Source organism: Xyrauchen texanus, chromosome 6 (assembly GCF_025860055.1).
Source record: "Xyrauchen texanus isolate HMW12.3.18 chromosome 6, RBS_HiC_50CHRs, whole genome shotgun sequence".
NCBI lineage: Eukaryota > Metazoa > Chordata > Actinopteri > Cypriniformes > Catostomidae > Xyrauchen > Xyrauchen texanus.
Window position 1 is genome coordinate 1,825,174 of NC_068281.1, and position 27,436 is coordinate 1,852,609.

General features: G+C 43.6%; 1 protein-coding gene across 1 annotated transcript in view; it reads right to left on the bottom strand.

Moving 5' to 3' along the window:
• The window catches only part of LOC127645796 (hepatocyte nuclear factor 6-like), a 33,170-nt gene extending 6,537 nt beyond the window's left edge, over window positions 1–26,633 (bottom strand). Inside the window, exon 1 of the mRNA XM_052129475.1 lies at window positions 25,604–26,633. Coding sequence (XP_051985435.1) covers window positions 25,604–26,633 — 1,030 coding nt within the window. The remainder of the gene's footprint in view (window positions 1–25,603) is intronic.
• Window positions 26,634–27,436: the final 803 nt, after the last annotated feature.

Genomic DNA, 27,436 nt, shown 5'->3' on the forward strand with positions numbered 1-27,436 from the left:
TGTTAAATCCAGCAAAATGTGTTCAGCCAGTGATGTGTCCATCAATCCACACGTCTAAAGCAGCCAAAGGTGAAACATTTCCCTGATAGCACACGAACATCACACAGACTCTATCTGGATGTACTATTAAATAATAAGTTGCTGTACTAAACCCAGAACTACAAACAATGCAATAAACATTAACTAAACAAACTATCATATAACATACAGTGTGTCAAATATAGCACAGAACACCCCAAAATCATTAACATCACAGCATAATATACATTTAGACCATAGAGTAAAATCATACTATATTTTTACTGTATTCTGTATGTTAAGTCATTACCTGTTAATTTAGCCATTGTGCCATTAACCATTAATAGGCATTATGCATTATTGCGTTCAACAGGGCAAATTATATCTCCGTGTTGCATCTATGTCTAAAACGTGCAGTAGTTATAAATAGGCATCCATCAATGAAAATGAATTTATCTTCGTCCATATGCGTTAGATGCTTTCGATGGGTTAGATGCGTTACATGCGTTAGATGCGTTAGATGGGTTAGATGCGTTCGACGGGTTAGATGCGTTAGATGGGTTAGAGGAGTTCGATGCATTAGATGGGTTAGATGTGTTAGACGCGTTAGATGCGTTAGATGGGTTAGATGCGTTACATGCGTTAGATGGGTTAGATGCGTTAGATGGGTTAGATGTGTTAGATGGGTTAGATGCGTTACATGCGTTAGACGCATTAGATGTGTTAGACGCGTTAGAAGCGTTAGATGCGTTAGAAGCGTTAGATGCATTTGAAGCGTTAGATGCGTTACATGCATTAGACGCGTTAGATGCGTTAGATGGGTTAGATGCGTTACATGCGTTAGACGCGTTAGATGCGTTAGACGGGTTAGACGCGTTAGACGCGTTAGATGCGTTAGACGCATTAGATGCGTTAGACGCGTTAGATGGGTTAGATGTGTTCGACGGGTTAGATGGGTTAGATGCGTTAGATGGGTTAGATGCGTTAGACGGGTTAGACGCGTTAGACGGGTTAGATGCGTTAGACGGGTTAGATGCATTAGATGCGTTAGATGGGATAGATGCGTTAGATTGGTTAGGCGCGTTAGATGCGTTAGACGGGTTAGATGCGTTAGACGGGTTAGATGCGTTAGATTGGTTAGATGCGTTAGACGGGTTAGATGCGTTAGATGGGTTAGATGCGTTAGATGGGTTAGATTGGTTAGATGCGTTAGACGGGTTAGATGCGTTAGATGGGTTAGATGCGTTAGATGGGTTAGATGTGTTAGACGCGTTAGATGCGTTAGATGGGTTAGATGCGTTACATGCGTTAGACGCGTTAGATGTGTTAGACGCGTTAGATGTGTTAGACGGGTTAGATGCGTTAGATGGGTTAGATGCGTTACATGCGTTAGACGCGTTAGATGTGTTAGACGCGTTCGATGTGTTAGATGGGTTAGATGCATTCGACGGGTTAGATGCGTTAGACTGGTTAGATGCGTTAGACGCGTTAGATGGGTTAGACGCGTTAGATGGGTTAGATGCGTTAGACGGATTAGATGCGTTAGATGGGATAGATGCGTTAGATTGGTTAGACGCGTTAGATGCGTTAGAGGGGTTAGATGCGTTAGACGGGTTAGATGCGTTAGACTGGTTAGATGCGTTAGACGGGTTAGACTGGTTAGATGCGTTAGATTGGTTAGATGCGTTAGATAAGTTAGACGCGTTTGATGCGTTAGATACGTTGCACGCATTAGATACGTTAAATGCGTTAGACTCATTAGATGCGTTAGATGGGTTAGATGCGTTAGATGGGTTAGACGCGTTAGCCGCGTTAGATGGGTTAGATGCGTTAGATTGGTTAGATCGTTAGATGGGTTAGATGCGTTAGACGCGTTAGATGCGTTAGATACGTTGTACGCATTAGATGCGTTAAATGGGTTAGATCCGTTAGATGCGTTGCATGGGTTAGATGGGTTAGAAGCGTTAGATGGGTTAGATGCGTTAGATGGGTTAGCTGCGTTAGATGCGTTAGATGGGTTAGATGCGTTAGATTCGTTAGATGCGTTAGATGCGTTAGATGGGTTAGATGCGTTAGATGGGTTAGATGCGTTACATGCGTTATATGCGTTAGACGCGTTAGATGGGTTAGATGTGTTAGATGGGTTAGATGCGTTAGATGTGTTAGATTCGTTAGATGGGTTAGATGAGTTAGACGCGTTAGATGCGTTAGACGGGTTAGATGGGTTAGATGGGTTAGATCGTTAGGCGGGTTAGATGGGTTAGATTCGTTAGATGGGATAGATCGTTAGACTGGTTAGATGCGTTAGACGGGTTAGATGGGTTAGATTAGCTAGATGGGATAGATCGCTAGACTGGTTAGATGCGTTAGACGGGTTAGATGGGTTAGACGTGTTAGACAGGTTAGACGCGTTAGATGCGTTAGACGGGTTAGATGGGTTAGATGTGTTAGACGGGTTAGATGGGTTAGATGTGTTATACGGGTTAGATGGGTTAGATGTGTTAGACGGGTTAGATGGGTTAGATGTGTTAGACGCGTTAGATGCGTTAGATGGGTTAGATGCGTTACATGCGTTAGATGGGTTAGATGCGTTAGATGGGTTAGATGTGTTAGATGGGTTAGATGCGTTACATGCGTTAGACGCATTAGATGTGTTAGACGCGTTAGAAGCGTTAGATGCGTTAGAAGCGTTAGATGCATTTGAAGCGTTAGATGCGTTACATGCATTAGACGCATTAGATGCGTTAGATGGGTTAGATGCGTTACATGCGTTAGACGCGTTAGATGCGTTAGACGGGTTAGACGCGTTAGACGCGTTAGATGCGTTAGACGCATTAGATGCGTTAGACGCGTTAGATGGGTTAGATGTGTTCGACGGGTTAGATGGGTTAGATGCGTTAGATGGGTTAGATGCGTTAGAGCGGGTTAGACGCGTTAGACGGGTTAGATGCGTTAGACGGGTTAGATGCATTAGATGCGTTAGATGGGATAGATGCGTTAGATTGGTTAGGCGCGTTAGATGCGTTAGACGGGTTAGATGCGTTAGACGGGTTAGATGCGTTAGATTGGTTAGATGCGTTAGACGGGTTAGATGCGTTAGATGGGTTAGATGCGTTAGATGGGTTAGATTGGTTAGATGCGTTAGACGGGTTAGATGCGTTAGATGGGTTAGATGCGTTAGATGGGTTAGATGTGTTAGACGCGTTAGATGCGTTAGATGGGTTAGATGCGTTACATGCGTTAGACGCGTTAGATGTGTTAGACGCGTTAGATGTGTTAGACGGGTTAGATGCGTTAGATGGGTTAGATGCGTTAGATGGGTTAGATGTGTTAGACGCGTTAGATGCGTTAGATGGGTTAGATGCGTTACATGCGTTAGACGCGTTAGATGTGTTAGACGCGTTCGATGTGTTAGATGGGTTAGATGCATTCGACGGGTTAGATGCGTTAGACTGGTTAGATGCGTTAGACGCGTTAGATGGGTTAGACGCGTTAGATGGGTTAGATGCGTTAGACGGGTTAGATGCGTTAGATGGGATAGATGCGTTAGATTGGTTAGACGCGTTAGATGCGTTAGAGGGGTTAGATGCGTTAGACGGGTTAGATGCGTTAGACTGGTTAGATGCGTTAGACGGGTTAGACTGGTTAGATGCGTTAGATTGGTTAGATGCGTTAGATAAGTTAGACGCGTTTGATGCGTTAGATACGTTGCACGCATTAGATACGTTAAATGCGTTAGACTCATTAGATGCGTTAGATGGGTTAGATGCGTTAGATGGGTTAGACGCGTTAGCCGCGTTAGATGGGTTAGATGCGTTAGATTGGTTAGATGCGTTAGATGGGTTAGATGCGTTAGACGCGTTAGATGCGTTAGATACGTTGCACGCATTAGATGCGTTAAATGGGTTAGATCCGTTAGATGCGTTGCATGGGTTAGATGGGTTAGAAGCGTTAGATGGGTTAGATGCGTTAGATGGGTTAGCTGCGTTAGATGCGTTAGATGGGTTAGATGCGTTAGATTCGTTAGATGCGTTAGATGCGTTAGATGGGTTAGATTCGTTAGATGGGTTAGATGCGTTACATGCGTTATATGCGTTAGACGCGTTAGATGGGTTAGATGTGTTAGATGGGTTAGATGCGTTAGATGTGTTAGATTCGTTAGATGGGTTAGATGAGTTAGACGCGTTAGATGCGTTAGACGGGTTAGATGGGTTAGATGGGTTAGATGCGTTAGACGGGTTAGATGGGTTAGATTCGTTAGATGGGATAGATGCGTTAGACTGGTTAGACGGGTTAGATGGGTTAGATTCGTTAGATGGGATAGATGCGTTAGACTGGTTAGATGCGTTAGACGGGTTAGATGGGTTAGACGTGTTAGACAGGTTAGACGCGTTAGATGCGTTAGACGGGTTAGATGGGTTAGATGTGTTAGACGGGTTAGATGGGTTAGATGTGTTATACGGGTTAGATGGGTTAGATGTGTTAGACGGGTTAGATGGGTTAGATGTGTTAGACGGGTTAGATGGGTTAGATGCGTTAGACGGGTTAGATGGGTTAGATGGGTTAGATGCGTTAGATGGGTTAGATGTGTTAGACGGGTTAGATGCGTTAGACGGGTTAGATGGGTTAGATGCGTTAGACGGGTTAGATGGGTTAGATGGGTTAGATGCCTTAGATGGGTTAGATGTGTTAGACAGGTTAGATGGGTTAGATGTGTTAGACGAGTTAGATGGGTTAGATGTGTTAGACGAGTTAGACGGGTTAGATGGGTTAGATGCGTTAGACGGGTTAGATAGGTTAGATGGGTTAGATGCGTTAGACGGGTTAGATGGGTTAGATGCGTTACACGGGTTAGATGCGTTAGAAGGGTTAGATGGGTTAGATGGGTTAGATGCCTTAGATGGGTTAGATGTGTTAGACGGGTTAGATGGGTTAGATGTGTTAGACGAGTTAGATGGGTTAGATGTGTTAGACGAGTTAGACGGGTTAGATGGGTTAGATGCGTTAGACGGGTTAGATAGGTTAGATGGGTTAGATGCGTTAGACGGGTTAGATGCGTTACACGGGTTAGATGCGTTAGAAGGGTTAGATGGGTTAGATGGGTTAGATTCGTTAGATGGGTTAGATGCGTTAGATGCGTTAGATGCGTTAGATGGGTTAGATGCGTTAGACGGGTTAGATGCGTTAGACGGGTTAGATGGGTTAGTTGCGTTAGACGGGTTAGATGGGTTAGATGGGTTAGATGCGTTAGACGGGTTAGATGGGTTAGATGGGTTAGATGCGTTAGACGGGTTAGATGCGTTAGACGGGTTAGATGGGTTAGATGGGTTAGACTCATTAGATGGGTTAGATGGGTTAGGCGGGTTAGATGGGTTAGATGCGTTAGACGGGTTAGATGGGTTAGATGGGTTAGATGCGTTAGACGGGTTAGATGGGTTAGACGGGTTAGATGGGTTAAATGTGTTAGACGGGTTAGATGGGTTAGATGTGTTAGACGAGTTAGACGGGTTAGATGGGTTAGATGCGTTAGACGGGTTAGATAGGTTAGATGGGTTAGATGCGTTAGACGGGTTAGATGGGTTAGATGCGTTACACGGGTTAGATGCGTTAGAAGGGTTAGATGGGTTAGATGGGTTAGATTCGTTAGATGGGTTAGATGCGTTAGATGCGTTAGACGGGTTAGATGGGTTAGATGCGTTAGACGGGTTAGATGCGTTAGACGGGTTAGATGGGTTAGATGCGTTAGACGGGTTAGATGGGTTAGATGGGTTAGATGCGTTAGACGGGTTAGATGGGTTAGATGGGTTAGATGCGTTAGACGGGTTAGATGCGTTAGACAGGTTAGATTGGTTAGATGCATTAGACGGGTTAGATCTAACCCATCTAACCCGTCTAACGCATCTAACCCATCTAACCCATCTAACCCGTCTAACGCATCTAACCCATCTAACCCATCTAACCCGTCTAACGCATCTAACCTGTCTAACGCATCTATCCCATCTAACCCATCTAACCCGTCTAATGCATCTAAAGCATCTAACGCATGCGTTAGACTGGTTAGATGCGTTAGATGCGTTAGACGCGTTAGATGGGTTAGAGGCGTTAGATGGGTTAGATGCGTTAGATGGGTTAGATTCGTTAGATTGGTTAGATGCATTAGATGGGTTAGATGCGTTAGAGGGGTTAGATGCATTAGACGGGTTAGATGCGTTAGATGGGATAGATGCGTTAGATTGGTTAGGCGCGTTAGATGCGTTAGACGGGTTAGATGCGTTAGACGGGTTAGATGCGTTAGATTGGTTAGATGCGTTAGACGGGTTAGATGCGTTAGATGGGTTAGATGTGTTAGATGGGTTAGATTGGTTAGATGCGTTAGACAGGTTAGATGCGTTAGATGGGTTAGATGGGTTAGATGCGTTAGATGGGTTAGATGTGTTAGACGCGTTAGATGCGTTAGATGGGTTAGATGCGTTACATGCGTTAGACGCGTTAGATGTGTTAGACGCGTTAGACACGTTAGATGCGTTAGAAGCATTAGATGCGTTAGAAGCGTTATATGCGTTAGATGTGTTTGAAGTGTTAGATGGGATAGATGCGTTACATGCATTAGAAGCGTTAGATGCGTTAGATGCGTTACATGCGTTTGACGCGTTAGACGCGTTAGATGCGTTAGATGGATTAGATGCGTTACATGCGTTAGACGCGTTAGATGCGTTAGACGCGTTAGATGCGTTAGACGCATTAGATGCGTTAGACGCATTGGAGGCGTTAGATGCGTTAGAGGGGTTAGATGCGTTAAACGGGTTAGATGCGTTAGATTCGTTAGATGGGATAGATGCGTTAGACTGGTTAGATGCGTTAGACGGGTTAGATGGGTTAGATTCGTTAGATGGGATAGATGCGTTAGACTGGTTAGATGCGTTAGACGGGTTAGATGGGTTAGACGTGTTAGACAGGTTAGACGCGTTAGATGCGTTAGACGGGTTAGATGTGTTAGACGGGTTAGATGCGTTAGACGGGTTAGATGGGTTAGACGGGTTAGATGGGTTAGATGCGTTAGATGGGTTAGATGGGTTAGATGTGTTAGACGGGTTAGATGTGTTAGACGGGTTAGATGCGTTAGACGGGTTAGATGGGTTAGACGTGTTAGACAGGTTAGACGCGTTAGATGCGTTAGATGCGTTAGATGGGTTAGATGCGTTAGACGGGTTAGATGCGTTAGACGGGTTAGATGCGTTAGACGGGTTAGATGGGTTAGATGCGTTAGACGGGTTAGATGGGTTAGATGTGTTAGATTCGTTAGATAGGTTAGATGCGTTAGACGGGTTAGATGCGTTAGACGGGTTAGATGGGTTAGATGGGTTAGATGCGTTAGACGGGTTAGATGGGTTAGATGGGTTAGATTCGTTAGATAGGTTAGATGTGTTAGACGGGTTAGATGGGTTAGATGGGTTAGATGGGTTAGATGCGTTAGACGGGTTAGATGTGTTAGATGCGTTAGACGGGTTTGATGGGTTAGATGTGTTAGATGTGTTAGACGGGTTAGATGCGTTAGACGGGTTAGATGGGTTAGATGGGTTAGATGCGTTAGACGGGTTAGATGGGTTAGATGGGTTAGATTCGTTAGATAGGTTAGATGTGTTAGACGGGTTAGATGGGTTAGATGGGTTAGATGGGTTAGATGCGTTAGACGGGTTAGATGTGTTAGATGCGTTAGACGGGTTTGATGGGTTAGATGGGTTAGATGCGTTAGACGGGTTAGATGTGTTAGATGCGTTAGACGGGTTTGATGGGTTAGATGTGTTAGATGTGTTAGACGGGTTAGATGGGTTAGATGTGTTAGATGTGTTAGACGGGTTAGATGTGTTAGATGCGTTAGACGGGTTAGATGGGTTAGATGCGTTAGACGGGTTTGATGGGTTAGATGCGTTAGACGGGTTTGATGGGTTAGATGTGTTAGATGGGTTAGATGGGTTAGATGCGTTAGACGGGTTAGATGGGTTAGATGGGTTAGATGCGTTAGACGGGTTAGATGGGTTAGATGTGTTAGACGGGTTAGATGGGTTAGATGTGTTAGACGGGTTAGATGTGTTAGATGCGTTAGACGGGTTAGATGGGTTAGATGCGTTAGACGGGTTTGATGGGTTAGATGTGTTAGATGCGTTAGACGGGTTAGATGTGTTAGATGCGTTAGACGGGTTTGATGGGTTAGATGTGTTAGATGTGTTAGACGGGTTAGATGTGTTAGATGCGTTAGACGGGTTAGATGGGTTAGATGGGTTAGACGGGTTAGATGGGTTAGATGGGTTAGATGGGTTAGATGCGTTAGACGGGTTAGATGTGTTAGATGTGTTAGACGGGTTAGACGTGTTAGATGTGTTAGACGGGTTAGATGGGTTAGATGCGTTAGACGGGTTAGATGTGTTAGATGCGTTAGACGGGTTTGATGGGTTAGATGTGTTAGATGTGTTAGACGGGTTTGATGGGTTAGATGTGTTAGATGTGTTAGACGGGTTAGATGTGTTAGATGCGTTAGACAGGTTTGATGGGTTAGATGTGTTAGATGCGTTAGACGGGTTAGATGGGTTAGATGCGTTCGATGCGTTACATCCTTACAGATTAGTAGTAAATCGATTGACCTTTTTTTAAATAATGCATTTATTTAATCCAGGCCCACAGCACTCATGCCCAGGGTTAACAACGCCCCTCCATCTCAATAATGCCCAGTCGTAATGATATGTGGGAGTCGCCCTTATACCGCCATCATTTGAACAGTGTAATTTCTTTTTTTTTAACAGCTCAATTGTCTGCTCAACTGAAGCAGAATTAATCCTGAGAGCCTGCTTTAAATAAAGGTGCAAGACATGCGTGTGAGCTGTCAGGGTTACTGGCATTGGTACAAACTGATAGCCACTTGATAATGACAAACACATTCAATACACAAATATTAGCGCCGTTTGCACATCACACTTTAATTGGCAGCGTGTTTAGTTTTGTAATCCAGTGGTGACGCTGGTATTGATATGTTCAGATCACTCACATGGATGAATAATAAACTTGCTTTGGGATAGGCCCACTTTGTATTTTCAGAACCCCTTTTGATGAGTTCCAATGTAGCCTAAAAGTATGTTCACTATTTGGGGGAAAAATAGATTGAATATTTATATTATTTTATTTATATGTTATATATGAAATACTGTTTATTATGAACTGCGACGGACTGAATGTTGCAGATTAACGGGAGTGTATGTGTGTTAATGAGTGAGTGTGTGTGTGTGTGTGTGTGTGTGTGTGTATGTGTGTACATGTGTGTATGTGTGTACATGTGTGTATGTGTGTGTGTGTGTGTGTGTGTGTGTGTGTGTGTGTGAATGTGTGTGAGTGTATGTGTGTGTGTGTGTATGTGTGTGTGTATGTGTGTTAATGAGTGAGTGAGTGTGTGTGTGTGTGTGTGTGTGTGTGTGTGTGTGTGTGTGTGTGTGTGTGTATGTGTGAGCGTGTATTTATCACTTTGTGGGGACCAAATGTCCCCATAAGGATACTAAAACCTGAAATTTTTGACCTTGTGGGGACATTTTGTCGGTCCCCATGAGGAAAACAGCTTATAAATCATACTAAATTATGTTTTTTGAAAATGTAAAAATGCAGAAAGTTTTCTGTGACTGTTAGGTTTAGGGGTAGGGTTAGGTTTAGGGGATAGAATATAAAGTTTGTACAGTATAAAAACCATTATGTCTATGGAAAGTCCCCATAAAACATGGAAACACAACATGTGTGTAAGGGTGTGTGTGTTTGTGTGTGTGTGTGTTAGTGAGTGTGTGATTGTGTATGTGTGTGTGTGCGAGTGAGTGTTGGATTGTGTATGTGTGTGTGTGTGTGTGTGTATAAACACACACCTACACTCACTCACACACATACACACATGTACACACACGTACACACTTGAACACACATACACATACACACATGTACACACACGTACACACTTGAACACACATACACATACACACATGTACACACACACACACGTACACATACACACATGTACACACATACACACATGTACATACACACACACGTACACACACACGTACACATACACACATGTACACACACACATACACACACGCATTCACACATGTACACAAATACACACACATACACATTCACACATGTACACACACACACACATATATACATACACACATGTACACACACACATACACACATACACACACATGTACACACACACACACACATGTACACACACACACACATGTACACACACACATTCACACATGTACACACACACACATACACACATGTACACACACACACACACACATATATACATACACACATGTACACACACACATACACACACACACACATGTACACACACACACACACACATGTACACACACACACACATGTACACACACACATTCACACATGTACACACACACACATACACACATGTACACACACACACACACACACATATATACATACACACATGTACACACACACATACACACATACACACACACACACATGTACACACACACACACACACACATGTACACACACACACACATGTACACACACACATTCACACATGTACACACACACATACACACATGTACACACACACACATACACACATGTACACACACACATACACACATACACACACACACATGTACACACACACACACACACACATGTACACACACACACACATGTACACACACACATTCACACATGTACACACACACACATACACACATGTACACACACACACACACACACATATATATCAATTTTAGAGCCGATACAAGAAACCTGTATTGCAGGTGTTTGCAGGTGTAAATAATCTTAAACGCTGACACGACCATTTCAGCAAAAACAAAACAGTTTCTGTAAGTGGATATTTTTGTAATGTTACAGGAACAGATTCAAACAGTCGACTATAGTGATCTATATCCACAGCAGTGCGATCATTACAGTTAAACAAATGAGCATGCATTCTGCTGAAATGGGCGTGGTCTGTGTGTGAGTGTGGGCGTGGCGGAGAGAGCGAGGGCGGGGTTGATAACTAACCGCACCAGGCCGCTAGCAGCTCGGCTCGGGGTCGATGGCTTGAGCGGGGCGGATCTGTTTTTGGGTGCGGTGGTGAAACGAACCCTCTCCCGAGCGGGCCGGACTACTGCTGGCGAGAAACAATCATGTCAATCAAATAAAACCCGTTAAATGATGTTAAATACAGAAATGCTTTAAGCAATATAACATTCATTTCTATCATTAAAATAAAAAGAGCAATGGAATACAATTATTAAATGATTATCTAAATATTTCTCACAATCCTGAAATTTGGAAAATAAATAAATACACAGAATTTTAGTTTAAATGATTTGATTCTTATATATATATATATATATATATATATTATATATATATATATTTTTGACCTAAACGTGATTTTACGCGGGATTTTAGTGTTTTACCTCAACAATAATTAAAAATGATCCTTTTATTCGATTTTGAATTCTTGCATTTACACCCCGACAAATCTGTTGTTTAGTTGTTTTTTCTTTATTCGTATAATTCAATATTGAAGATTTGCTTTTATAATATTTTCTTTTAGGCACAATTCATGATGTCGGAAAGTTGTCTCTGTAAGTTCGATGAGCAAATATTAAATATAATCAAATAAAAATGTACAAAAAAGTCTTAATAAATAATTCAGGCTTAAATGTTCGTGATATACAAATAACACGTGATCAATGATGGCCGACATTAGACTTCAGACGCAGAAACTGTCTATATATAATCATAATAATATTAATTAATAATAATAATATATTTTTTCTGTTGTCGTTCAAGCCTCGGATTTATAAAATGCTTTGAGGATTATTTCATGAGATTATTAAAAGCTCGTTTATATACACCAACACAGATTATATTAAGATTATATTAATTACAGTCGATATTTATTTCTCTTCTTTATGGCACAAAAGCTTGATAAGAACTTTACACAACATGGGTTTATAATCACTCATGCAGAAGTTTATTTATATGAGAAATACTGTTTATTACGAACTGTGTGTGTGTGTGTGTGTGTGTGTGTGTGTGTGTGTGTGTGTGTGTGTGTATGAGCGTGTATTTATCACTTTGTGGGGACCAAATGTCCCCATAAGGATAGTAAAACCCGAAATTTTTGACCTTGTGGGGACATTTTGTCGGTCCCCATGAGGAAAACAGCTTATAAATCATACTAAATTATGTTTTATTGAAAATGTAAAAATGCAGAAAGTTTTCTGTGATGATTAGGTTTAGGGGTAGGGTTAGGTTTAGGGGATAGAATATAAAGTTTGTACAGTATAAAAACCATTATGTCTATGGAAAGTCCCCATAAAACATGGAAACACAACATGTGTGTGTGTGTGAGTGTGTGAGTGTGTGTGTGTGTGTGTGTGTGTGTGTGTGTGTGTGTGTAGTGTGTGTGTGTGTGTGTGTGAGTGTGTGTGTGTGTGTGTGTGTGTGTGTGTGTGTGTGAGTGTGTGAGTGTGTGTGTGTGTGTGTGTGTGTGTGTGTGTGTGTGTGTGTGTGTGTGTGTGAGTGTGTGTGAGTGTGTGAGTGTGTGTGTGTGTGTGTGTGTGTGAGCGTGTATTTATCACTTTGTGGGGACCAAATGTCCCCATAAGGATAGTAAAACCCGAAATGTTTGACCTTGTGGGGACATTTTGTCGGTCCCCATGAGGAAAACAGCTTATAAATCATACTAAATTATGTTTTTTGAAAATGTAAAAATGCAGAAAGTTTTCTGTGAGGGTTAGGTTTAGGGGTAGGGTTAGGTTTAGGGGATAGAATATAAAGTTTGTACAGTATAAAATCCATTATGTCTATGGAAAGTCCCCATAAAACATGGAAACACAACTGAGTGTGTGAGTGTGTGTGTGTGTGTGTGTGTTTTTGTGTTTTAAAGACAGATCTGTCGATGGGAAAGCCAGTGGTGTGTCCGGGAGGGTGTGTGTGTGTGTGTGTGTGTGTGTGTGTGTGTGTGTGTGTGTGTGTGTGTGTGTGTGTGTGTGTGCATGGCTGCTGCTGCTGGCGAGAGCCACAGAGATGCATGGGGAAGGAAATCAATACAGATTCAGTGCAAGTCAGATAAGCCTTAACAATGTGTAGCGCACACTCTATAACACACACATACACACACACACTTCCTTTCCTCCATTTAATCATGCAATCGCCTCATCGTATTTTTATGCATGCATTCACACCTTCATATGTTCACACTTACAAACACACATGCGTGTACAAACATGCATCCTCTGTTCTGAGAGCACTCAAACCGCTGTGCAATGAAGTCACATGACCGAAGCCTCGATTAGTGACTCTAATACAAGAGCTTCAATATTTCTGATGCATTGTATTAAATGTTCTCCAGGTTTTTGTATCGCACATTTTCAGACTTTTGGAGTTGCACAGCATCAGATAAACTTGTGCGAACACAAAGCAAGCGTCACTTCAACCTTCTCGTATCACGTGTATTTACTGACACGGACGAACGCTCGTCAGTCAAACATGGCACGTCTGAGATGACACGTCTGGGGATGGATGCAATACTTGCTCTGGTTTTCATTCCTCTCGTCTTTAACCGTTCTGCGGTTCGCCGATGCAGTGCTGACATCGTCTGTGTGTATTCATTGCACGTTTCACTTTGCTTACCAAGAACTGACTCTGTTACACGGGCTACTCGTCTCCCCTCCCCGCTCACTTATCAATTATTAAAGCATCGATCGATCGTTTCAGCATCTCGCCTCCATCCTCCTCGCAAAGTCAAATCTCTCCCACCCTCAATCAATGGCTGGATCACCACTGCGGCTGCTTTTGTCAGATATTATCTGTTCCATATTTTAAGATTTCATGTTTCTCGCCTTTGTGCACCTCTAAAACACGCTAACCGCTATTTCCAGTCTATTGAGGAGAGGTTTTTGTTTTGGATTCTTGTGAAGTATGGAATAGGCTACAGTTGAGGACATGTGATGTGAATGTATAGCAGCCCTCTCACGCCACTCAAAAGCAGGTTTTTGTTCATCATGCACACTTTTGAGTGTCATGTGCGCGCACACACTTTGTTACCCTTACTGGTTCCGGAAGTGTTTTCATAAATGTGTGTTCATTAAATACATAAAAACTACAGTTCCATGAAGCATTTTGCATGACATCACCGGATTAAAAACTATAGAAAAATACAAAACTTTTGCTATAAAGTTGTTGAGTAGAAGAATGGAAGTTTATTGCAAAATATTGGGAGTCACTGGGATTTACTGGGAGTCACTAAGATTCACTGGGAGTCACTGGGATTTACTGGGATTTACTGGGAGTCACTGAGATTCACTGAGATTCTCTGGGATTCACTGAGATTCTCTGGGATTCACTGAGATTCACTGGGAGTCACTGGGATTTACTGGGATTTACTGAGAGTCACTGGGATTCACTGAGATTCACTGGGATTCACTGGGAGTCACTGGGAGTCACTGGGATTTACTGGGAGTCACTGGGATTTACTGGGAGTCACTGAGATTCACTGGGAGTCACTGAGATTCACTGAGATTCACTGGGATTCACTGAGATTCACTGGGATTTACTGGGAGTCACTGGGATTTACTGGGAGTCACTGAGATTCACTGGGAGTCACTGAGAGTCACTGGGAGTCACTAAGATTCACTGGGAGTCACTGGGAGTCACTGAGATTCACTGAGATTCACTGGGATTCACTGGGAGTCACTGGGATTCACTGGAATTCACTGGGAGTCACTGGGATTTAAGATTCACTGGGAGTCCCTGAGATTCACTGGGAGTCACTGGGATTTACTGGGAGTCACTGGGATTACTGGGAGTCACTGAGATTCACTGGGAGTCACTGGGAGTCACTAAGATTCACTGGGAGTCACTGGGAGTCACTGGGAGTCGCCACTATTCTCTGATTGGTGGATTTTTCTCTTCAGGATCATGGGTTGTGTAGTTCTTCACCAGGAATCCTGCTCATAAACATGATTTTTCTTCAAATATAATGGCCGTGTGGCTTCAACAGAAGCATCTACCATCGATTCACAACTTCTGAGCTCACATAAGTTTGCCTATGGAGACATTAAACAGGATTTTTACTTCCGGAATCAGACTGTGGTACTCTATACACCTTATTTGAACATTTATTGCATTATAATCGTATGTGAATATTTTGGGATGCTTTCGTTAAATAAATGCACTTGGTTTGAACAAATATGAACTTTTGGCACCTTATTAGTTCATCAGTTAAAGTCAGCATGAGATGCAACTGCAACACATTTACTTCCGTAATCTGATGCTAAACAGCATATTCGGGGCGGCTGTGGCTCAGGTGGTAGAGCGGGTCGGCTGCTAATCGCAGGGTTGATGGTTCAATCCAGGCCCACATGACTCCCCATGACTCCAAGTCTCCTTGGGCAAGACACTGAACCCCAAGTTGGCAGGCTGGCACCTTGCATGGCAGCTCTGCCGTCATTGGTGTATGAGTGTGTGATTGGGTGAATGAGTCACAGTGTAAACCGCTTTAAATACCGCTAAGGTTAAAAAGCACTATATTAGTGCAGACCATTTACCATTTAATGAGAAAAAAATTTAAGGCGGCATTGATTTTATCCATCTGTAATTGATGTTTAAATAGCGCTCTTTATATGATCCGCCGAGAAGGAAAGTCGTTTTACAGTGTTTACATTCTTCAGGACATCAAACTACCATCAGCTTACTTATAATTGAATATACAGTAGTTGAATATGCTCCGGATTCAATTCAAAGTTAAGCTCAATCGACATGTTGTTTACGACATGTTGTCCCATGTTTATTTAAAAATCACAGTTACAAACATGCACTTACAATGCAAGTCAATGGGGTTTCATCTGTAAACGTTAAAATACTCACTGTTTCAAAAGTATAGACACAAGACATAAACAATTACATGATTTACATGATTTTACTGTCATAAAATCACTTACTAACCACATCTGAGGAAAGTTATAGACAATTTTGCAATCCGTTGCCATGACGATGTAACACCTTAAACACTAAAACCCTAAAGTACTGTAAAGATTACGATTTACGAACTTTACGACTCAAATAATACACAAGTTTTAACAGATGAATTAATGTAAGTGCTTTTATAAAATTATAAGCTTCACATTTCTGACTTTAAACCCTCCAAAAATTGACCCCAATGACTTCCATTGAACTCCATTGACTTCCATTGACTTCCATTGACCTCCACTGACTTCCATTGACTTCCATTGACCTCCACTGACTTCCATTGACTTCCATTGACCTCCACTGACTTCCAATGACTTCCATTGCCTTCTATTGACCTCCACTGACTTCCATTGACTTCCATTGACCTCCACTGACTTCCAATGACTTCCACTGACTTCCATTGACTTCCAATGACTTCTATTGACCCCATTGACTTCCATTGACTTCCACTGACTTCCACTGACTTCCAATGACTTCCACTGACTTCCAATGACTTCCACTGACTTCCATTGACCTCCATTGACTTCCATTGACTTCCATTGACTTCCAATGACTTCCACTGACTTCCAATGACTTCTATTGACCCCATTGACTTCCATTGACTTCCACTGACTTCCAATGACTTCCACTGACTTCCAATGACTTCCACTGACTTCCATTGACCTCCATTGACTTCCATTGACCTCCATTGACCTCCATTGACTTCCAATGACTTCCACTGACTTCCAATGACTTCTATTGACCCCATTGACTTCCATTGACCTCCATTGACTTCCATTGACTTCCAATGAATTCCACAGACTTCCACTGACTTCCACTGACTTCCATTGACCTCCATTGACCCCCATTGACCTCCATTGACTTACCTTGTAAGTGTCTCAATTGAACACACATTTGTGCTTTTTTTTTTAAGTCGAAACAAATGTTTAAGGTAATCAACATTATGCCACAAATGCTGTCCATTGAGAGTAACTTGCATGCAGAATATTCCTTTAAGCCTTTCATTGTAATGTAATGCAATGTACAGTGCAGTTTGATTCATGATTATCGAACCTAGTGATGTTATTACATTTAAATATCATCCAGACTCATTTTGTTACTCCAGTAAGAATCACATCACCTCATCAGCCATCTTGCATTTAGCATGCATTCATACGACGTCTGTCCGTTCATCAGGGATCCTGAATTTCTGCTGCTGTGTATGTTCGGGTTCAGTACTGCCGTGGCAGTCGTAATGGACAGAGGGTAATATTTTTGTGATGTGTTGCAGAGAGAAAGGACGGAGAGTCGAGGGGGGGTGGTAGACTGGAATATTGATCGATCATACGTGCAGCGGCAGGCAAACATATGTGAATGGGAGACACAGACCTGCCGGCTTTAACACTTCTACAACACAGCGGACTGAGATTCTGTCTCGGCCAGCACTTCACAATGTCTGCTGACGTTCACTGCAACATTCAGTCCAGAGATCATGAGATGAATTGGTTAATAGGCCAAGCAGACACCGTTTTTGGTCGATGCAGATCATTTCAAAATGGCCAAATCTGATAACTTTTACAATCTGTTTTAAAGACACGAGCTGCTTGTACTTTTACAAGCGCCGCTGAAACACTGTAATTGGATTTATAAATTTATATGGACGTGTGTTGTTGTTTAAAGACATTTGTTGTTGTACTGCTGCTAATGGCCGAAAATGAATTGCTACTGGGTTTTTTTAGCACCCAATTTGGCCAATTCCCAATGCACTTTTAAGGCCTCGTGGTGGCGAATTGACTCGTCTCAATCCGGGTGGCGGAGGATGAATCTCGGTTGCCTCCGTGTCTGAGACCGTCAATCCACGCATCTTAATGGTAAATGGTCTGCACTTATATAGCGCCTTTTTAACCTTGGCGCTTTACACTGTGACTCATTCACCCATTCACACACACATTCATACACCAATGGCGGCATTGGTAGCAACTTGGGGTTCAGTGTCTTGCCCAAGAACACTTTGGCATGTGGCGTCGTGTGGGCCTGGAATCAAACCGCCAATCCTGCGATTAGTGGCCAACCCGCTCTACCACCTGATCATGTGGCTTATTGAGTGCATTGCCACAGAGACAAGATGCATGTGGAGACTTCACTCCATTCACCGCGGCATCCATGCACAACTCATCACGTGCCCCTCCGAGAGCAAGAACCACATTATAGCGACCATGAGGCGGTTACCCCATGTGACTCTACCCTCCCTAGCAACCGGGCCAATTTGGTTGCATAGGAGACCTGACTGCAGTCACTCAGCATGCCCTGGATTAGAACTAGCGAACGAGCGAACTCCAGGGGTGGTAGCCAGCGTCTTTACCACTTTATTATGGTAAGGTGCCATGAACCAATCTTTGCTAAAGTGGCAAGATGAGCAACCACTTTAACCTAAAAATGGCAGTATACGATGGCAGGCAGGCAACAAGGCATGTGCAAATTCAATGCTTTTTTGGGGAGTCACTGGGATTCACTGGGAGTCACTGGGATTCACTGGGAGTCATTGGGATTCACCGGGATTCACTGGGAGTCACTGGGATAGGCAGGCAACAAGGCATGTGCAAATTCAATGCTTTTTTTGGGAGTCACTGGGAGTCACTGGGAGTCAATGGAAGTCACTGGGAGTCAATGGGGCTTCACCCCATCCACCGCGGCATCCACGCACAACACACCACGTGCCCCACCGAGAGCAAGAATCACATTATAGTGACCATGAGGCGGTTACCACATGTGACTCTACCCTCCCTAGCAACCGGGCCAATTTGGTTGCTTAGGAGACCTGACTGGAGTCACTCAGCATGCCCTGGATTAGAACTGGTGAACTTGCGAACTCCAGGGGTGGTAGCCAGCGTCTTTACCACTTTATTATGGTAAGGTGCCATGAACCAATCTTTGCTAAAGTGGCAAGATGAGCAACCACTTTAACCTAAAAAAATGGCAGTATACGATGGCAGGCAGGCAACAAGGCATGTGCGAATTCAATGCTTTTAAAATAAGCAATGTTAAGTTACAACTCTGAATAGGAGACCTCATTCTGTTTCATTCAGCTGCTCTGCTCTCTTGCTGTTTTTAATTGTTAGTGTATGTTAACATGCACTAGATGGATGTCTTTGTCCACTTTGATGCATTTCCGGTGATGTGCGCGATGATACTGTATGTGTGTGCATCTTGTTCAGACCGCGAGCGGGGAGGGGCTCCCGGCCGACTGCCTGGAGCGGGTGAACCACTACCAGGGGCGGGGGAGACCCCTTCTGTTTCCCGAGAATGCGGCGGGGCATTCCGTCTGCCAGGGGCCAGAAGACTGCCTCCGATCCGCCCGGGGAGGCTCGGCTGTCGTCCATTGGAGGGTGGAGGAGTGGCCGAGGATCAAGCTACGGCGTATCGGAGAACCGGCGAGTAAGTGTTTTCTCTCTCTCTTCCACTGCCGCTTCGTTTTGGCCTTTCCATCTCTTTTTAAATTGTTTTGTTACTTTGGCACGATCGCCGTTACGGCATGTAGGTGCCACATTTTTTTTGTTTCCCTCCCCTTGTCCCCTCCCTCATCCAGGAAGGTGGGGATGACCTGCAGGCAGACGGGGCAGAAGTCACGCCCTCCCCAGGAAAAGTGGGGAGGGGGGGTGTACGTCATGCCGGGGGCTCCCCGGCCTGTGAGAACACAGGTTGAGAACACGGGTTGAGATTCCGCACACCCGGCCCCTAATCAGGCTAATCAAGCCTCAGAGAGGGATAAAGGCCGACCGAAGATGGCAGTGGGACCGAGAGAGAGATTTATGGACAGCTGTCCTACACCTTTGTGTGTGTGTTTTTGTTTCAGTTTTATAATAAACTATTATTTATATTGTCATGCCAGTTCTCGCCGCCTCCTTTCCATTAATCCCTTTACAAAGAAATACAGCCCAGATAATTGTATTCAATGTAGATGTGCTCTAACTATACGTCTCGTTTCAGTTTTCTGTGGATTACACACGAGTGTCTTGCAGTGTATCTCTCGTACTCTTTACATAAGCTCAGAGCTTAACAGAACCGTCCGCACATTTCACAGCCCCTTATTTGGACAAAAACCCCACTTGTTGTCTGAAAGAAGCCCTATTAGAGGCTTATACTGAAGTGCTGTTTTCACAGCTTGAGATGGATTTACAGAAGCCTCCAGCGTGTAGATGTCTTTGCAATTGTAAAGTTCGTTTTAATATCCGAACCCTTGCTTAATTATTTATTCTTTTAAACCAGCTGATCTCAGTTCAGGAGACTCTAGGCTGTCATTAAAGGGTTAAACTATCAGTGCACCGGGTCATGTGACAAAACAACATGACGCCGATCTCAGCTTAGTTTGCCTTTCGGAGAAACGGCAACAAAACTACATCTGGTAAGAAACCAGCTAAAGTTTTCACATTAAAACCTGTTTGAGTCAAAAGTGTAGAGTCTCTAGTTTCATCCGATATGCCATTTAAAAGAAATCATCGATTTATCGTGCAACTGCAATCTGTTAAACGCAACGTCCACGTATGTGGACAATAAGACTAACTTTCCATAAAAGTCCTATATTTACTGTCTTTATCACATTGAGAATAAACGTATCCAAAATATGAATAATGTGTCTTTCAGATGATTTATATGCAGTTATGATGAAAATAAGATGCATTTCAAACTGTTCTGAGACCAGTGCAAACAGCACACTGGAGGTTAAGTCATGCACTAAATAGGGAGCAAGGGAGCATCCTATATCTCTCCTATAACTGTTCTGAGACCAGTGCAAACAGCACACTGGAGGTTAAGTCATGCACTAAATAGGGAGCAAGGGAGCATCCTATAGCTCTCCTATAACTGTTCTGAGACCAGTGCAGACAGACAGCACACTGGAGGTTAAGTCATGCCCTAAATAGGGAGCAAGGGAGCATCCTATATCTCTCCTATAACTGTTCTGAGACCAGTGCAGACAGACAGCACACTGGAGGTTAAGTCATGCACTAAATAGGGAGCAAGGGAGCATCCTATAGCTCTCCTATAACTGTTCTGAGACCAGTGCAGACAGACAGCACACTGGAGGTTAAGTCATGCACTAAATAGGGAGCAAGGGAGCATCCTATAGCTCTCCTATAACTGTTCTGAGACCAGTGCAGACAGACGGCACACTGGAGGTTAAGTCATGCCCTAAATAGGGAGCAAGGGAGCATCCTATATCTCTCCTATAACTGTTCTGAGACCAGTGCAGACAGACAGCACACTGGAGGTTAAGTCATGCACTAAATAGGGAGCAAGGGAGCATCCTATAGCTCTCCTATAACTGTTCTGAGACCAGTGCAGACAGACAGCACACTGGAGGTTAAGTCATGCACTAAATAGGGAGCAAGGGAGCATCCTATAGCTCTCCTATAACTGTTCTGAGACCAGTGCAGACAGACGGCACACTGGAGGTTAAGTCATGCACTAAATAGGGAGCAAGGGAGCATCCTATAGCTCTCCTATAACTGTTCTGAGACCAGTGCAGACAGACGGCACACTGGAGGTTAAGTCATGCACTAAATAGGGAGCAAGGGTGCATCCTATAACTCTCCTATAACTGTTCTGAGACCAGTGCACACTGGAGGTTAAGTCATGCACTAAATAGGGAGCAAGGGTGCATCCTATATCTCTCCTATAACTGTTCTGAGACCAGTGCAGACAGACAGCACACTGGAGGTTAAGTCATGCACTAAATAGGGAGCAAGGGAGCATCCTATAGCTCTCCTATAACTGTTCTGAGACCAGTGCAGACAGACAGCACACTGGAGGTTAAGTCATGCACTAAATAGGGAGCAAGGGAGCATCCTATAGCTCTCCTATAACTGTTCTGAGACCAGTGCAGACAGACGGCACACTGGAGGTTAAGTCATGCACTAAATAGGGAGCAAGGGTGCATCCTATAACTCTCCTATAACTGTTCTGAGACCAGTGCACACTGGAGGTTAAGTCATGCACTAAATAGGGAGCAAGGGTGCATCCTATAGCTCTCCTATAACTGTTCTGAGACCAGTGCAGACAGACGGCACACTGGAGGTTAAGTCATGCACTAAATAGGGAGCAAGGGAGCATCCTATATCTCTCCTATAACTGTTCTGAGACAAGTGCAGACAGACGGCACACTGGAGGTTAAGTCATGCACTAAATAGGGAGCAAGGGAGCATCCTATAGCTCTCCTATAACTGTTCTGAGACCAGTGCAGACAGACAGCACACTGGAGGTTAAGTCATGCACTAAATAGGGAGCAAGGGAGCATCCTATAGCTCTCCTATAACTGTTCTGAGACCAGTGCAGACAGACAGCACACTGGAGGTTAAGTCATGCACTAAATAGGGAGCAAGGGAGCATCCTATAGCTCTCTATGCAGTTAAGTGCGTTCATTCCTAAAATCTGATCAAAAGTTACAACTTAGTCCTGCTGTCCACATATGAGGACATACATTGTTTTGCTTGTTTATTGGGGGCTACTAGTCACAAATCAAATCAGTCACGCTCAGGTCTCCAGAGGTTAAACATCACAGCAAAATAAAAGAAAGGCTATTTTACTTGAGTTGAGAGCCGAGTGTGTCCCATGAAATAACGGACAGGTCTATCTTTTGCGTTGTGTGTGTACATACTGTACAGCACGTGACTAGCACAGTCCGATTCACTCCAAACAAATCACTCCAAACAACTCACCACTCATGAGATCTCAACCATTATTCTCAAATTACCACACTCAAAAAATGTTTTGCCTATTTTTAATATGTATGATAATTGGCTTGACCCCGGTATTGCTGCTTACAGCTATATTTATTATTGAAGTTCGAACTGAAACTTGATCCAATGCAAACATCTCAAAGTTCGTATTTTGTTCATTTATAATCATTCCAGGGCTCAAGACGATTCGAGTGCATCCTATGATGTCATTATACGTCATGAAATGTTTTCCGCCATGTTGAATTTTCTGAAAAACCTACTTTTTCGAAGTCATCCTAGACCGTTTGTCTGATTTTCATGAAAATTGGCGTGCATCATCTAGAGGCACTCACGACAAAATTTTGTTCACAGAATTTTGATAAACCATACCGTCTTCGAATGGCGCTTCAACGAATTTGGCGAAGAACACGCAAAATTGAACTTGAGAATGTATCTCTGCAATGCTTTGAGAGATTGGGACGAAACTTGGTACGTGTCATCACTATTAGGCCCTGAGGTTACCTGCAGAGTTTTGGTCACGAGATATGAAAAAAGCAAATTTTTGCTTATAACTTCTGAACAGTTTGTCATAAAATCATCAAATCAGTGGCCTATAGCGAGTCTAACAATGTCTAAGAAAGAAAGTCATATGGGTTTGGAACAAATGAGCAGTAGCAGTTCTAGCTTGTTTGGCGCCCTGGGCGAAACCCGCTTCAACACGCCCCCAAAGTTGTTGATTGGGGGGGCCGTGCCTATGTCGCCCATGCCTAAATCCACCACTGAACATGAGGGTGAGTAAATGATGAGAGAGAGAGAGAGAGAGAGAGAGAGAGAGAGAGAGCATGTCTTAATTGTGCTGAGGAGTAATTAATCACAGTTGCCAAGTGATCCATTAAACATTCAAATGCACACAGATTGGACATGTGTCCTCTCGCAGGTCACTAATGCTGCCCTCTCTCACACACACCGGCTCTTTAAATGTCTCAGGGGCCCGAAGCCACACAACCCCCGAAGGCTAAAAGGAGAAATCCTATTGATTACAACATTTGGCTTTTATAGCAACTTCTTCCTCAAAATCACCAATAATTGTGTTTATCATCCCAAAAAATACCATTAAGTTACATCAAAAAAGTAATTCCCTACAAATGACGAATTACTGACTTTGTAATCAGTCAAAAGTAATCACATTACTTGTTACTTTTAAGTTAGTTTCACAGACACTTTAAACTGGCCGTATTCACTATATGGTGATGATGAGGATTTTTATAATGAATACGTAAAATCCCATTTTTCAACATCGGACGCGTGCAAATGCTGCCCGCGTCACACACGCATGGACATAGGAGCATAATGAGGCTGTTTAAAACGCAGCGAGTCGTATGAAACGTCAGTGTGGTCAGCTGACTCTCGGTGCTGGATCATTGATCGGCGCGCGCCATTTAAAAGGGACGCTGGAAATCTGCGCTATCGACCAGGTGGCGGTTACGCGCACTCTCCACGCGCGCTCCGGCACTCTGAACACTACAGAGACTCGCGGGGTATCAAATGCACCCACGGGACGAGGCAAAACACAAATGTGATCATTTGCGAAGAAACCTGCGCGCGCTGATCTCCCATCTGTCGTCGCTCTAGCCCCTTATCAGCCTCTGACAGCAAATCGTTCCTGAAATGTGTGATGGTCATCCAGTCCACAACACATCCACACTCTTTAAATCCACAGTGCCACCCTGAAGAAAAATGGTCCTAAATCGGGTAGTGTTAGAGAGCTTGTACTCTGGAGCCATTGCGGAACACTTTTAGGCTCCATTTGAATCCGGTGTTGAAAGCGGAACCTTAATCCACGTGACGTCACGCAATGGTCAACACACCGGTCCAAACAGCAAGGTACCAAACGCTTACACTACATGTCCATGTCGTCTTAGAACACATTTTTAGGCCCTGTTTAATCATATTTAAATATGCAATTGTGCAGGCTTTATTTTTGTTCAACAAATGCCTGTTGTTTTCCAGCATTTCTACACAATTTGTGCTCAAAGGTAGGATTTTAATTATATTTATTTACTTATTTATTAATTTATTTGGCTTGTAACAATTTAAAAAATAATTTCGCCCCTCCTTTTCGTTCAAATGTTAAAAAAAAAAAGCAAAAGCGCTCACAATGCAAGTCAATGGGGTTTAATCTGTAAATGTTAAAATAGTTTCAAAAGTTAAGCCACATAAACTCTATGCGTCTTAACGTGATTTTACTGTCATAAAATCACTTACTAATGTTTTCTGTGGAAAGGTATATGGCAATAATAATCAAATTTTACAACTTCGTTGCCATGACGACGAACGCCATGAACCATAAAACGACGGATTTTACAGATAATAAAGAAAAAATGCACGAGTTTTAACATAAATATTAATGTAAGTGCTTTTATAAAATTAAAAGCATCACATTTCTGCCTTTAAACCCTCTCAAAATTGGCTCCATTGACCTCACTGGAACACATTATTATTATTATTATGACATTTCCTTTACAAATGTGTGCAAAAATAAAATGTAAATGTGTTTTTGTGTATTAAAGTTGTTTTTCCCCAAACAGTTTAAACATTCATGCACAGACATCAGTGCTCATCAGTGCACGCTGAATTGCGTATATTGAATTTATTTAATAACAGCTAATTGCATAATCAGAGATTTGCATTGTGAACATATAGTCTAACTTTCGTTAATTTTGTAGCGGCAGAGTGACAGTGATTATTGTGATATGGAGAGCAGATGTGCCACTATGCACCAGACTTCATTCACTAAAGATCTGAGGACAATACTGACTTACCTGCGAGCCTTAACGCAGACATCCTCTGGAATTCGGGTTCTTGCAACCACTTCCACATCCTCCTGAATGTCTCCCGGCCGGACTTAAGTTTACTCCAGGGCTTCGGGTTGCGCAGGAGGTCAGATAGAGTTCCCTGGGATCGACACAAGATCCTCTGGGCGAAAATGGCTTGAGGTATGCTGTACCGCTTCAGCTCGGCCGTGATCCTCTGGGCCACCTCTTTGGTGTTGATCTCGTCCCCCTGCCCCGAGCCGCCGCTCAGCCCGGGCCCGGCGCCGTGCCGCTCTCTGTCGCTCAGCATGGACCCGTTTGCCTGCGAGTGCAGGTGGCTGTGAGGGTGCATGCCGTTCAGATTGGAGATCATGCCGTGCCCGTGGCCTCCTAAACTCCGAGCGAGATGCTCCTCGCTCCTCGACAGGATCGCCGCATGGGACTCGAAGCCTCCCGAGGAGAGCATCTTGTCGTTGGGGAGGTGCGCGCCCGGCCCGTACGCTGATAGCGCTTGCTGGGAATTGTGCAGGGATCCGAGGCCGTTGGAGAGCGGGGAGAGCGGCTGGCTCATCCCGGACATCTCTTTGGGGTAGTGGCCGTATAAGTTGCCCATGGAGGCCAGGCCGCGGTCATCCCGCATGAACGTAAAACTGCCGCTGACGTTGCCGGAGGAGAGGCGCTGGTGCGCGGCGTGGTGATGCGGGTGCGGGTGGGGATGGTGGAACTTGTCGGACACCGTGGAGATGGGTGGCAGGTGTTGGAGCGGTGTGAGGGTGGTGTACGTATTGGACAGACCCATGCCCGACTCGCACATGGTCATGGCGGGATGCAGGTGACCAGACAGCGTGGGGTCGCTCCGGTACTCTCCGGCGCCCTCCAGAATCGAAGCCATGCTGGAGACCATCGCCGAGCGCCCGTGCGATGCCAAGTTCCGGTGCGACGCCGACGCTTGTCTACTATGCGAGGAATTCATCAAGTCCCCCGCATGCGAGTGCGAGACGCCGTGCATGTTTCCAATGTTTTCCATTGTGAGTTCCATAGTTCTCCTACCGCCCTCTCTCTCTCTCTCTCTCTCTCTCTCTCTCTCTCTCTCGCTCACACACACACCTTCTCCTGCGCTGAAACCTCCAGAAAAGTCCTTATTTTTTATTTATTTTTTACAAAACCAGTCCGCAGTCAGTCCAACATGATGCACCGAAGCCTTTGTCGGTGCGCTTGTGCGGCTCACTCGCTGCACAACAGCGCTTCTACTGAGCGCCTGCACGCGCATCTGTCATTGAGCGAGAGCGCGCGCATCTGACGCGCATGGCGCGCGCTGGCCATGGTGCTGAAGTCTCACCTATTTCATGCACCGGATATTAATGCATCTCTTAGATTGAAAACAGCTAAATGAATCCCCTAAAACACACCAGATATTTTGCTTTATTTGTTTACGCTACAGATACGTCTGCTCCTTTATATATAATTTACTATATTAGCATTATTAAATATATGCTATAAATTTGATAACTACGGAAAGATTCATATCTGTAATATGTCTTTTTATATTTCTGCAACAAATATATGGCATATGGATTTATATAGCCGACTCCTCCGAATATTGCTTGTTATATTATTATTATTATTATTATTATTAAATGAATGTAATTATCATTGCAATAATTAACAACGGACATATTAATATCTATGACCACATTTGTCTTTCATCATTATGTTTTTGCTAACAAATAAATAGCATAATAGCTCGTGGACTTGTGTTTATCACTATAGTAGCCCCATACATTTTAATGCATATTTACCTTTAAATTATTGTTATTCTGAAATATACTATATGCAATTATT